General features: G+C 53.6%; 1 protein-coding gene across 2 annotated transcripts in view; it reads right to left on the bottom strand.

Moving 5' to 3' along the window:
* The window catches only part of DUSP8 (dual specificity phosphatase 8), a 55,178-nt gene that overhangs the window by 16,684 nt on the left and 25,444 nt on the right, over nt 1-13,050 (bottom strand). Inside the window, exons 1-2 of one of the 2 annotated variants that reach the window (XM_026076439.1) lie at nt 11,633-11,780; nt 10,677-10,815 (exon numbers count right to left, since the gene is read on the bottom strand). In XM_026076439.1, coding sequence (XP_025932224.1) covers nt 10,677-10,815; nt 11,633-11,635 — 142 coding nt within the window. In that variant the 5' untranslated portion in view covers nt 11,636-11,780. Of the gene's footprint in view, nt 1-10,676; nt 10,816-11,632; nt 11,781-13,050 lie in introns of those variants that run through there. The other variant, XM_026076438.1, reaches the window with a different exon arrangement.

The raw sequence follows: 13,050 nt of genomic DNA, 5'->3' as shown, positions 1-13,050 counted from the left end.
AGGGAGGAAGCTAGTGGGACCTGGCTGCAACACCAAAGAGCAGAGCGAGCCCCTGCTTAGCACTTACAGACACATCAGCCGCTGCACCTATAGCCTGGCACGAGGGCAGCCGGGTGCTGGCCAGCATCTCCTTTCCCCACCCAGCGCAAGGTCCCTATAATAATCACGACCTCAGAACTTTCGCAAGGATGAGGCCTCAGGAAAAGGGGAGCTGGAGGAGGGGAGGCAGGTTTCTGCAAAGGAAGGCGATCATAACTGGGTGCAGGTTCCTGTCCAGCAGGACTTCTTACTGGGAAAGCTTCCTTCCTCCCTTTAGCTTTCCAGAAATGAAAAACGAAATTACCCAAGGATTTTGTAAGTCTTGGCAAGCAGAGGTCTCTTCTTCCATAACCCCCTTCCCTTCTTTTCCTCCTCTCCTTCTCCATCCCTCTCTGCCTTTGGCCCTTTCACTCTCCTTTTCTTGGTTCGATTGGTAAAATCGCGGCCGAGGGGGAGGGGAAGCGCCGCGGAGTAATTATAGAAGCAGGAAAACAAGTTGTCTGACGACAGCATTGCTAAATGGGGAGGTTTAGAGCATAGGTCTGGAATACAATCAGCTCGCACATATGTGACCTGGCTTAACCCCTCCCAGGGATGTTGCGGCGGATCCCGCTGGGGCCAAAACGCTCAAAGGCATCGTCGAGTCCAAACAGAGGCCGGGGTGGCAGCCTACCCTGGTGCTACATCGCCAGCTCCAGCGACCGCCAGCCCGAAAGCAGAGGTGGCTGAGCATCCTCACTTCCACCTGCTGTCTTGGGTGCTGGGACCCGCAGGAATGGCGGTGCAGGGTGAGAGCCTGAAGGAAAAGCTCCCTGAAGGGGTCTTGCCCAAACAGCCTCCGCAGCACTGCGGCATCGCCATCCCGACCCGCTCGCAGCAGTCCCCGAGGGCTTCGCGGCGGGAAAGCAAGTCCCTCCTCTGTTACTGTGCACCCAGATAGGCTTTGTGCGAGAGGGAGGGAGGTTCAGAGAGTTAGCTAAGGGTCCGGGGCTGTAAAAGTCAAGAAACCTGATGTTATTATTTGAAGACCACCTTTCAGGCCCCAAAGTCAACGCTCTGATTTTCAAAGAAGTGCCTCTCCCGCTAGGCTGGCAATAGCGCTCTACATCCATCCCTCTGAATATCTGGTATTTCAGGAGAGCCGAAAGAAAAGCAGCCCTACAGATAAGCCCTCTGAGCCCCGACACCGACTGCCCGAGAAGAGCAGGGCACAACCCCGCAGTGGCACTTCTTACGCTTGTCCCTTCTTTTCTCTTTTGTTCCCCAGTATTATATGGATGGTTTTTAGACAACAAACTTCACCCAAATAATCAGGATCCCCATTGACGTTGTTTGTAAAGTTGGTTCTTCGAAACTCTCAATTCTGGAGAAGCAAGGAACTGAAATTGTAAGTACACACACACACACACACATTATTTGTAAAGCTGGTTCTTCGAAACTCTCAATTCTGGAGAAGCAAGGAACTGAAACTGTAAGTGCACACACACACACACACACACGCTTTCCTTTCCCATCCAAACTTCCCTGGCACCCACACGTGCCCACTCCTTCCTCCCACCCACGTACTTCACAGCATGACCCTCGAGCCAGCAGTGCCTGCTGACTGACACCAGCTGAAGATCAGTGTTTTTAGGTTTATTACTGCACGCTTCAGGACAGGCATGGCCGCAGGTGGGGAGAGTTGCTTGTCGGAGGTCCAGCAGCAATAATTAGACTTTAGAAGAGAAACCTGTGGATGTTCCTGATGGACTCAGGCCAGGTGCCTTGGACCCCCACCAACGCATGACTACCTGGCAGTCTACAAGTACCTGAAATAGCCTTAACACTCTGCATAAACACGCACATTCAGGCCTGTATACTAAGCAGTGAAATCAGAGGAGAAAGTACCAAAATCCTGATTTAACGCAGCCGTATCCAGCCTTAGAGAGGCAACATTTGCCAATTGAGCTAGAATCCAACCTTTGCTTTACTTCTGTGAGAAATGGCCCGTGGCTCCTCACTGACCATGCACGGCTGGGTAACTCCCCCAGCACCTTCGTCCTGAAGCAACGAGACAACGTCCCTCCAGGAAACACACCTGGGACGGACCCTGGAGATCTCTAGCCGCACGCTGGCAAAGCCTTGCACCCGCTCAGCTCTCAAGATCCCGCAATATCCCAACCTGAAGTGCTGCGCCACAGCCTCCACCGTGGTGCACAAGCGCTACCTGCTCCCCCAGTCGGCAGATTAGAGGTAAAACCAGCATCTGCGTCCCGTGGCCTACTCAGGCCCTGCCAAATGAACCACGAGAGTGTTTCTCCAGTTAATCCTTTCAGCAGAGATCTCTACACCTCAACCTGGGCTGCTTGGCAGATCACAGCCACCCTCGGGTGCAGCGGGTGCATTAGGGACCGAGGCCCCAAGGAGCTCGCCACAATGACCTGCCCAGGACAGCTGCCTGGGGAAACAGCATGGTCTTCAGGGTTGTGGGGGGACTGGGCAGAAGGAGCTGTGGGTCCCAGAGGATCCACAGGAATTGCTATGCTYGTGGAGACCAGGGAAGACTTCAGGCTAGCTGGGGGGCTGTTCCCTCCGGAGAGGTACTCACACCCTGAAGTCTTCAGGTGAAATTGCTGGGCTGTCCACAACAGGCTATTGGGAAGGTTATTAGGAAATAACCGGCTAAGCAGGAAGTTGCTTCCTCACTCCCAACAGACAGTCGCTGACTGATGACTGAAACGTGGGTGTTTGGGGTATTTTCTTTCTTAGGTTTTTGATTATTTTTTCTTACATCAGGGTTGTAAGAATGCCTCAATCCTCATTTTCAATCCTGCTAAGCTATTAGCTTCAGTGACAGCCATGACAAGCTTTGCAGATTAATTTGTACTTTTGCCTGCCTTTCAGATTCACAAGGCGTCTTCAGCTCCTGTTACTCTGACAAAGAGCAACCCCTCTCTTCCCTGCTCTCTCCTAGTTGCTGTTTTTGCACCTGCCTAGTTTGGCGTTTTGCATTCATCTTCTCTTTTATTCTAAACCGCCCCAATCCTCTCTCACATCAGCCCTCCCTTTGACCAGTGCTGTCCCCTGTCCCTCAGTCCAACATATTTTAAATGGAGCAGGTAGCAAGGAAGATATCATGCTAGCAAATGGCTTCTCATGGACATGATATGCAAAAGGTCCATAAAATTTCCAGCCTAACAAGTGCTGTCATATTCAGCCATCCTGATGTTTGATCTCCTTTTAGGACTGCCCCTATACAGCAGAAAAAAAAAAAAAACCCAAACCCAAACTCCATATTTTTTTAACCGATCTGCCCCTGGGTCCTTGTCTCAAAAGTAATTCCAGCTAATGTGGGACCCATCACCAGTCTGGACAGCTCAAACCAACTCTTTCAATGGAAACTCCCTTTTCTTTTTCACTACTTCATTTCATCCACTCTTAAGTCACCTGGCTTTGGTAGGTTCCCCTAAAATTCCCCAGTTCCCCAGTGCCTCAAATCTCCGCAATAACCATGTTGGACTTGTGAATGAGATCAGCACCCCCCCCCCCCGATCAAGCCAGTCACATTGTTACAACTTGGTGGCCACCGTCGCCTGTTTGCCTTGATGATGCCAATGCAAACGAGCCCCTCATTCCCACAGTTTCCTGACACACGCCAGGTCCTTGGTGAGGAGCTCACCCCACAGCTCACCCCACAGCTTCTCAGCTCCCTTAGCAGGATGAAGGAACTCATCAAAAGGCAGATGAAGCTTCCAGTACATTGCATCCACTGATTCTCCCAACTCCGCTATTTTGCTGACACCCATTTGGCAAAAAATAGGGTGCCAACAAGCTCTATTTACCCCATTAGAAAGGCTGGTACCTCTTCCTCAACACACCATCTCCAGATGGAAAGACTTTTGGAGGTCTAACCCAAACACTGTCACCCGACTTGTCAAATGGGCACGAGCTGCGTCTCGAGGGCCACCAGCACACCACGCTCACGCCTCCCCGAGTATGAGCGCACATGCAAGAAAGGAGTGTGAGGAGAAGAGGTGGGAGAGAGATGGACGAAGAGATGAGTGACACCTCAGTTGCTCTTCCAGAACATGCAGGCTTGCTGCAGCACCGTTGGGCTGTATATGATCTGGGCCACCAGCCAAGTCTGTCAAGGCTGGTCTGCTTGCTGAGGAGCTTGGAGGGAGGAAGATGGAGAGTGGAGGGCTGGGAGGGATTTCTCACTGATGATATTGTTACATTCTTTCCGAATCCTGGGAGTAAACAGACGCTCCAAATTTAGAAAGAACAGGACTGGAAAATTTAAACATTCCTTGAAGAATTGGTACAAATGGAGGGGGGGGAGGGTGAAGGGGGACTGAAGATGATCTCACACACACACAAGAGCCAGATGAAAAGCTCATGACTTGAGTTCAGAAAGCAAGCGAGGGGCCTGTTTCAGGTTGGTGTGCGATATTGCAAAGATAAAGCTCCCCCTTTGCACAAAAATAAAATGAAAAGAGCTCCTGTCATGCAAGGAGGGTCCCAACTCTAATGTTCCTCCACATACCCTCTATAATGAAAGGGAGCTGGGGAGACAACCACTGCCCCAAAGTCCTGGCTCTAGCCAGCAAGACTATGTACCAGCACTGCTTTCTCCTTGACCTTTAAGTTGCAGTTGACAGGAACTTTGTCCAGCTCCACCAAGCACTGAGACCAGCGTGTACACCAGTGGCTGAATACAACCTCAGGCCAAATGGGGCCTCAGATCTAAGACTGGACCTGCCCAATCGTGAGACTCGTGGAGCACACAGGTCCCCAGCTAAGAGTAACACCAGCCCTTGAAAGAAGCAAGAGTCCTCCTTTGCCGTGCTGACACATCTGGAACAACTTCAAGAGCTTGGGTTTGCTGTGCCCCAAGGCTGTTTCCTCTTGTGCATGGGGCCTGAACATCATCTGGAGGAACATCCTAAGCCCTCTGCTACCACTTCTAGCCACTGAAATGGCTAATAACAAGCCAGATCTCCCTGAAGTCCTCTGCAGCTGAACAAATGCAAAGAGAGGAGCTGGTGAAGCTCAGCACCCAGTAGCTCAGCACCACACTACAGCTCTGGCCAGTCTCCAACATGAGACCTTGCAAGCAGGAGCCATCAGGGGCTGATGGAGCCAGACTGCTGCTGCTTCATAAACAGATAATGGCTGTTAATAAAAACAAAGCAGGAGTTTGCAAGGGGGAAGGGAAAAAAAAAAGAAACTGAAAAAAAAAACAAGGGTTTGTGCTGAAATAAACAAAGGTTAAAGAACAGTCAGGCTCCTGCAGGAATAGCAAAGCTCGGCTGCGAGGGAGGGAGGGGGCATTACGTAATGCAGGAAAAATGTTGGCTCCATTCAGTTTTCCACCACTTCATGTGATGTCAGGAAAACCATATAAATCAACATGCTTTCTGCTCCCACGGATGGAGGGCAGCAAGCAGCACTATTTATACTTACACAATTAAAAAAAAAAAAGGAAAAAGAAGAGTAGATGATGATTTCCAAGACTGGGAATAATTGACTCAGATTCCTCCTTGCAAACCCGGCTGGAATTGTTGCTTGTAGTGTGTTAACCCTTGACGGGCTCCTGCTATCAGCCTTGCCACCCTCAGCTCATCCGTCTTTGCCCATCAGCCTCTACCAGCTGTTTCCAGGCAGCAGACTCATTTGAAGAATGATGTGGGCTGGAGATGAACAAAAATGGCCAGGCACTGAATTTGTACAAGATGGGGACACCAAGGCATGGAAAAAGAGAAGTGATTTGCCCAAAGCAACCTGGCTGGGACTCCTGGGTCCTGTCCCATTTCCCCATCCCTGCTCTAGCTACTAGACTGTGCTGGGAAAGCAGATCATCTTCTTTCTGGGAGAGGGGAATTCCTCCGTGCATCGTCTGCTGCTGCAGTTTCAATAGCCATCACATTTCACAAGCATCACCTTGGAGGAAATTCCAGTCATATGCCGAGGCTGAAGAGAGCTGGGGACCACAGAATGGGTCTGGAGGTTTTGGGACTTTTTTGGATTTTTTTTTGGACTGTTTCTTCATCATGAGGGGATGGGAAAGGGCTATCAGTGCAATGAGTTTAGCAGCCTGTTTCCCTTGTAATGACAGACTGGCTTGGGGAGGAGGGGAGAGGGGCCACAGATATGCCTGTGATGAAGCGTAGATTCCCCTGGAGCAGCCGGACACCTCCTGGATGTGGGGCAAACGTGTCCCTGCAATCAGTATAAACCCTGACGTGAGCAGCAGTGGCCATCCATGGGGGAGCGGTGGCCCTGGTTAGGGCAGATGCACCAGTCTGGGGACTCTCGGGACTGAGTTCCCGGCACCTTTTAACAGTGGGAACCCCCCAGCTGCTCTCTGCGGAAGGGTGGTGGGTTACGCAGGCTCTTAGGCAACGTATCTAACACTTTGTATGCAGAAAAGGAGTAAAGCCAAACAGGTAAGTTTGATTTTTTAGTATCAGGAGGTTTACTTACGCTCAGAAAGCAAAGAATGAACCAGCTCAGTGGGGTGAGCCCTCTCCTTTGGCTCTGGGCTGCTGGCATCTAGATACATCTATATTAGGGACAGAGATCAGCTCTTCGGCATCTAAGATATATAGCTTACTTGCATTTGACTAGAAGCAGTAGAGGCCGTGAAAAGCAGAAAGAAAAGCCTGGCTAAGGTCAGCAGGCTTCCCAGTGTTTCAGTGCATGCGCACTGCAGCCTTGGCTGTGGACCTCGCAGCCAGATTTCAAAGGCGAGCAGTGAGCCTGCTGCCTCGGAGGGCGACGGGTGATGGAGGGTGGCAGTGGGGAATTCCTCCTTCACTGCTGGGGGAAGAAGTTTGCAATTCCTCAGCTGAACCCCTGCGCTGGCTTCGTGCATGCCCTTCTGCCTTTGCTTAGCAGCACCTGGGAGCAAGGGGAAGGAGCTGAAGTGCCTGCAGTGCCCTCTTGAGACACTGCACACAGCCAGGCTTTCAGAGCCAGCTGAGACTCTTAAATCTGGAAAGTCACCCTCCTGCAGTCTATCCTCGGCAGCCAGTGAAGGGATTTTGAATTGACACAGTGAGACCAGAATTTGACCCAAAGTCTTTGCGGGATGCTGGCTGCCTTCGCAAACCAGCAAGCCGTCTGCCCATCCCCAGCACTGTGGTCTTCTGCGCCAGCCGTGCGAGGGGGCAGGCAGCCCCGCTGCCAGTGGGCACCTCTCAGTTGACTCTGGCAAGGCATCAGAATCAGGCCCACCATGCATGTCCCCCTCAGACCTCCCAAGCGCTGCAAAGCTGGGTCTAAAATAAGCTGGCTGCTGCCCACATTACAGGAAGGAGGAAACTGTGTGTGTTAGAAAGTGTGCCCAGCCTCCTCTAAATGTTTTCAGCAGTATTTTTGAGTCATGATTTCCATATAAAACTCAGCAGCCATGACCCAGTGTTCTACATTTCAGTTCCTTTTTTCCACACATTAGTGGCCTGTGTTTCCCATTAGCAAATCGGCAGGCTCCAGGGTGTGCGGCTCATGACGCCGCAGCAAAAGGAGCACAAGAGGCTTTGCCAAAACCTCAGCAAGGCAATTACCAGCCACTTCTGGGAACATGCTCCCTCCTGCTCTGGCTGCAGCAGCTCTTTAAGGACTTCTTTTTGACAGGGGAAATGGAGGGAGGAAGGGAAGGGCTCAGAAACCTGTTAACAGGTTTTAATTAGGATGTTTTAAACTTCACTTAGCACCTAGTATACACAGACATACTCCTGCTTGGGAGTCTTAGGTCTTGGCTAAACCTAACAGGCGAAGAGGACGGAAACGGCAGCGCCCAGCGCGGAGGATGTGTGCGTACACGCACAGGTGCGGATGTGTGCGTACACCCACAGGCACGTGCTTGCTCACGCATGCTCAGCAGTGGGGACGCCGATGGTCAGAACGGGTCTCTGTCACACCACAAATACACCCCACACCGAGCAAGCACTGACTGCGCTAAGAAGGGAGAAGAGGTTTGAAGCCTGGAGAAGAGCAGCCAGGAAAGAGAAGAGCAATGTGTGCGGGGCCATGAGCATCGCAGCAAGGCAAACCAGACAAAGCGGTCAGAAACGCCCTCGGAAGAGACCAGCGCGCGTCCGCATGAGGCTTGTTTCAGGTCCAGGCTTCCTTTGCCCTGCTGCTCGCCATTCCCAGGCACCCCAGCACCCCTCTAGCACGGGGCTGCAGGGGAAGCAGGCAGCTGCTCTGTGCCCAGGTCACACACGTGTCCCCCCCAACCTCCTATTACTTTCCCAGAGCAGAGGAGGCTCCGGTGGGCTGCTGCCTCCCAGCCCTCTCCCCCACGGCTCCGTCTGTGCCAAATCACCAGGCAGGGTGATGGTGGCAGCCTGGCCTAGCCCTAGACACAGGAACGGAGGGGAAGCATGACCCCCTCCCAGCTCTCACGCCGGTTTTCTCAATGCGAAAGCAGCAGTCAGTTGGAAACGGGGCTTTCAGGCCACCTCCCTGAGCCCTGTCACTGTTGCCAGCTGCTCCTGAAGGGAGACTCGGGTGATTTTTGCCAGCTAGCTAACACACCACAGCTTCCTCTTGCTTGACCCTGGGAAACCAGAAGTGCTGCTGGTGGGTGCCGGGCTCACGCCGAGAAGGCCGCTTCCTGACCCATCCCAGTGACTAAGCAGGTTCCTTCCTAGCTGTGACCGAATCTCCCTTCTCCTCGTTATGCAACGTGCACCGAGCGGTGCCCTTGTTTATGCCATGACGACCTTGGAGCTGCACGACCGCAGGCTGCCACTGGCCGCAGGCTGCCGTGCTGCTCTGCCACCGGTGCAGGCTCGCAGCATCGTCCTCAAGGAGAGGCCTCCCCTCCGCTCACTGGCCAGTCCTGCAACCCTGCCACACCCCCCTCAGCCAGGCCAGGTTAATTATATTTACCGCGATTTTATGTAGGCCTTGCTTGTTTTTGAAACCCTCAGACTGTGACGCTTCTCTGCTCTGCTGTCCCCATCACAACGCAGCTGCTCTCGTTCCTATTTCAATAGCACCTACTGATCGCAGGCGAGTGCAAGGCTCCCAGCTTGCACAGCGCTAGGTGCCGTACGAACGCCAGGCGAGAGGCTGATCTTGCCCTCGGCACCCAATAAGCTCAGCCAAGCACAGGAGGAGAAATGCTGGTGGAAACTCAGCAAGGCAGGGGCTGAGCCAGAGTACCGCCAGGGAGCACCACCACCCACAGGCAATTCGGCCACTGTCCGTGGGGGCACGGGGGTGCCTTCCTGCCCCGACCTCTACAGACAAGTCAGGCTGTGTGTTTACACTTGCTTGTGTTGGATATCTTCCCCTTCATAACTACCCACAGATTTTGTTACGCTGACCACACTGCTGTGGGGTTTGTGGGGATGGTCACTCACTTCATCTGCGCAGCAAAACAGAGACACAGAGGTGGGCATCCTTCTTCTCGCCCCCCAAAACAGGATCAGATCACAGCAGGACAAGAACATGCCTGGGAAATGCCTCCTCTCTCTTCCTAGGTGCTCCTGATCTCAGTGCTTTCAGCAATGCCTGGGAGCCTGGCTGAGCTGATCTAGCCTGCGGTGCTGCACGTGGCAACGTGTGCCACCCCTCCAGGGACCGGAGCCGGCTGCTCATGCCCATCCATCTAGTGATGCATGGGAGGGTCACAAGCTCTGAGATGGGAAACAAGCCAGGCAGGAGCCGTGCCTTCCCAGCCACTGGGAATTAGAGGGAGATTTAACTTTCCCTTCAGCAGCTTGCCACCTCTTTATCCTCCTCTTTGTTGGGTTGGAGAGTTTCATTCATTGATTGCCTGCCTTGGATTTTGCTCGTGCTGTCACTGAGCTGGGAGAGCAGCGCTGGCTCTGCAGCAGGGCTATAATTAGAGCAGCGTGCTCACTCTCCTCCCGCACCTCGCCTTCCTGGGCAATGCCAGCCCCGGAGGACCCCAGTTCATCCCAGTGATAACCTTTGGCCCCTGCCCCTTCCCTTTGCCAATGAACCCTTTGATTTCCTCTCCTCTCTGCTTAACAGCAGGGAGGGAGAGCAGAGCTCTTGAATGGAGTCCAGCCCTTGGCACGTTCATCAGGGATTAGGCAGCGCAGGGATGGGGGAATGAAGAGCTGCTTTTGGAGAGAGGGTGACTGGATCCATGCAACCATTGCTCCATGGTATCCTCTCCTCCGCACCACCCAGTCCCCCAGCCACCTCTCAGCAAGGCTCTTATTTGACTCTGCTGGTGGCCAGTTGTTGACCAGCTCTGGGAGCTGGAAGGTGCAAGGAGAGAAAGACTGCACTGGCCAGCGCTGCATGGCCACAACCATCTTAACTCCACGATAATCACACAACCGCCAAGTGAAAGAGTAACTGAGTCCTGAACAACTGCGGGAAATGCCATGGCCCGCTGCGATTCGCCTGGGTGGCCAAGTGACTTTCCAGGGCCCATCTCCCTCCCTGGCTGTTTCCATCCCTCCCGCCAGTCTTGGTGTCCTTGTGCCTAGGAGGAAAGCCCCATCTGGGAGGGAGGGAAGGGAGCAGTGCACCTCAAGGTAGACATGCACCCACTGGGAGCCTTACAACGCTGGCGATCCAAGCAACATCACCAGTCACTGTCTCTTGCCCTCAAGAAGAAAGTTCTTCCCACCCCAGCCAGCAGGCTCTGCTCTCCCTGGTCCTACCTGTGAGGATGGAGACGCTGTGGAAACAGCTGTCCAGCTTGCCCAGGAGGATGGAGAGGAAGCTGTCAGCAGCCAAGCCGTTCACGTCCCGTGTGCTCTGGTCGTAGACCACCACGTCCTGGTGCTCTTCTGCCTCCACCTGCAGAGGGAACGGCCACAACAGGGTGTTAGAGAAAGGGCAGAGAACGGAGGACTTGCATACGGCACATTGTTGTCCACAGCTGTTGTTTCAGCCTGGCTCACCTGGAGGACAGCCCCAGTCAGCCACCACGGAAAGCAAAGCAGAATGTAGTTATCAAACAAGCAGGAGCCTTGGCTCCTCAGCTGGCCCACCCTGAGGAGAATGGCTCCGTGCAGGTGCTGTGGGCACAAACCCAGCACTGAACAGACAAGGAGACTGATTTTGGCTGGAGAAAACGATTCCTGAAGGTTGAACACCAGGACCTGTCCAGGGAACCGGAGCAGGAGAGAAAGCCAGCACGGGATGGACACGGAGAGAACACGCTCGCTGACCTTCCGCTCCTGGTGTGGGGCGAGGAGAGGGACCTGGAGCAGGGAAGCACATGCCACCCCTGTGTCTGCCACTTCTCACCAGGCTGCTGTCTGTCTAGCTCCAAGCGTTTCACACGAGCGGGCTCTGCTCACCAGGCCACAGCCCAGAAGGTTTCATGCAGAGCAAGGCTGTCACTCTGCTCCACGAATATAAATGAATTTTTCAGCACAAACGCCAGTCAGAGCAGCCATGCCAACTGCGAGTGCTTTGGAGTATCCTACCCAAAATACAGCTCCTTCCCAACGCCCACCCTCGGCTTTCCATTACTTAACTGCATCCCAGAACTCCTTGCGACACCTGCACATAGCCAAGTCCTCCTCCTCTCTGGCAGTCCCAGCCCGCACGTACCCACAGACAGTCCCTGAGCCATCCTATAAGCTGTGCTCTTTCACCGTTTCCTTACCATCAAACCTTTGTGCTAAAATGCTCCTTTGCAACCTGGCTGGCTGGTATCAAAGGCATTTGGGCCTGACTTTTGAAGGCAGGGACGCTCCCAACACTGGCTTTGTCCTCCGGCTGGAGCCACTGCTGAGAAAGGGCTTGAGTGCCAACTCCTGTGTCACTCTCGCATGACTTTATCGGTCATGAACGGCACTCAGACCCTGCTGTGTTGCAGGATTTCCGGGGCAGGCCAGTTTGTAGGGCGTACCAAGGATCAGGGCAGACGTCTCTTCAGTGACAAGTCTCATGATGTCTGGCCATGGGTAGATTGCAATGAGAGAGCTCAAGGCATAGCCAGCAGTGCCTACATCTAACGGAAGGTTAATGCACTAAAAGAAGATAAAAATCCTTGCAGAGCCATGGCTCAGCACATCCGCTGAATAGTCTGATGGATGGCATACGCCTGCCTCGCAAGCTCCCGGCCTCCCACCCTTCAGGGGAAGGCACATCGATCATGCTACAGGAGGAGGAGGCAGCAGCTGTGGTGCAAAGATGGTACAAAACCAGCCAGCCGCGTCCAGCCTGGAGGGGACGGCAAAGCCGTCTCCATTGTGTCCCCAGTCACGGCTTAGCTGTGGGCAAGGAAGGAGGGTCTGTAACCCACGTAACAAGTTTGTTGTTCTCTGCTAGGGCTTGTGTTGAAGTTGCCTTGCAAAAACCCTCTGCCCGGCACTGGGGGTTAGGAACCATCTGCTGTATCTCACTGACGTTTCGCAGCTTGGGTGCAGATCCCATACAACAAGGCTGTCCTCATCTGTCCCCGTTTGCCAGCCAGAGCCCCCAAGTCCCTGCCTCCGTCTCCCTCGAGTCTAGCAGGCTTCTTGGTCTGCTTTCATTCCGCCCATGTAGCACGTCCCTGGGGCTGAGAGCCGAGACCAGCCGCCCTGGGAGCCTTAGATCTGTGTCTGCAGTCCGATGTCTCTCACTCCCTGCACCTTCACTCCCACACGCACGGCGCAGTGCCAATGGACACTTGTGTGGCCCTTTCACAATCAAAGTATTGCTTTGTTGGCCCTACCTTCTCCCCGTGCAAATGCCAGAGCATGGTCCTGGCCAGCGGCAGCCTGTCATACCACTGCTCCAACACTTTCTATGAGGCTCCGCATTACTCAGGGCAGAAGAGCGCCAGGACTCACTTCCCTGTCTCCTATCCAGTTTCCTCAGCCTGCAAGGTAGCTGCAGCATGGGGAACTGAGCCCTCATCGCAGCAGGGCTGGAGTGCCCCCAGCCAGAGCGACCAGCATTTCAAGCTCTGCGAGATCTGAAATCTCTCTAGGAGACCCCTTGAACTGGTAAGCATTTATAAACACCTGCCTCCTTTCAATATATSGCTTGCATGCAATGTCTTACTGCCCAAATGGATTCACTCGGGGTTGCTGT

This window comes from Apteryx rowi, unplaced genomic scaffold (assembly GCF_003343035.1).
Source record: "Apteryx rowi isolate R43461 unplaced genomic scaffold, aptRow1 scaffold_430, whole genome shotgun sequence".
Lineage (NCBI taxonomy): Eukaryota > Metazoa > Chordata > Aves > Apterygiformes > Apterygidae > Apteryx > Apteryx rowi.
This window is presented reverse-complemented; position numbering and strand designations above follow the sequence as displayed.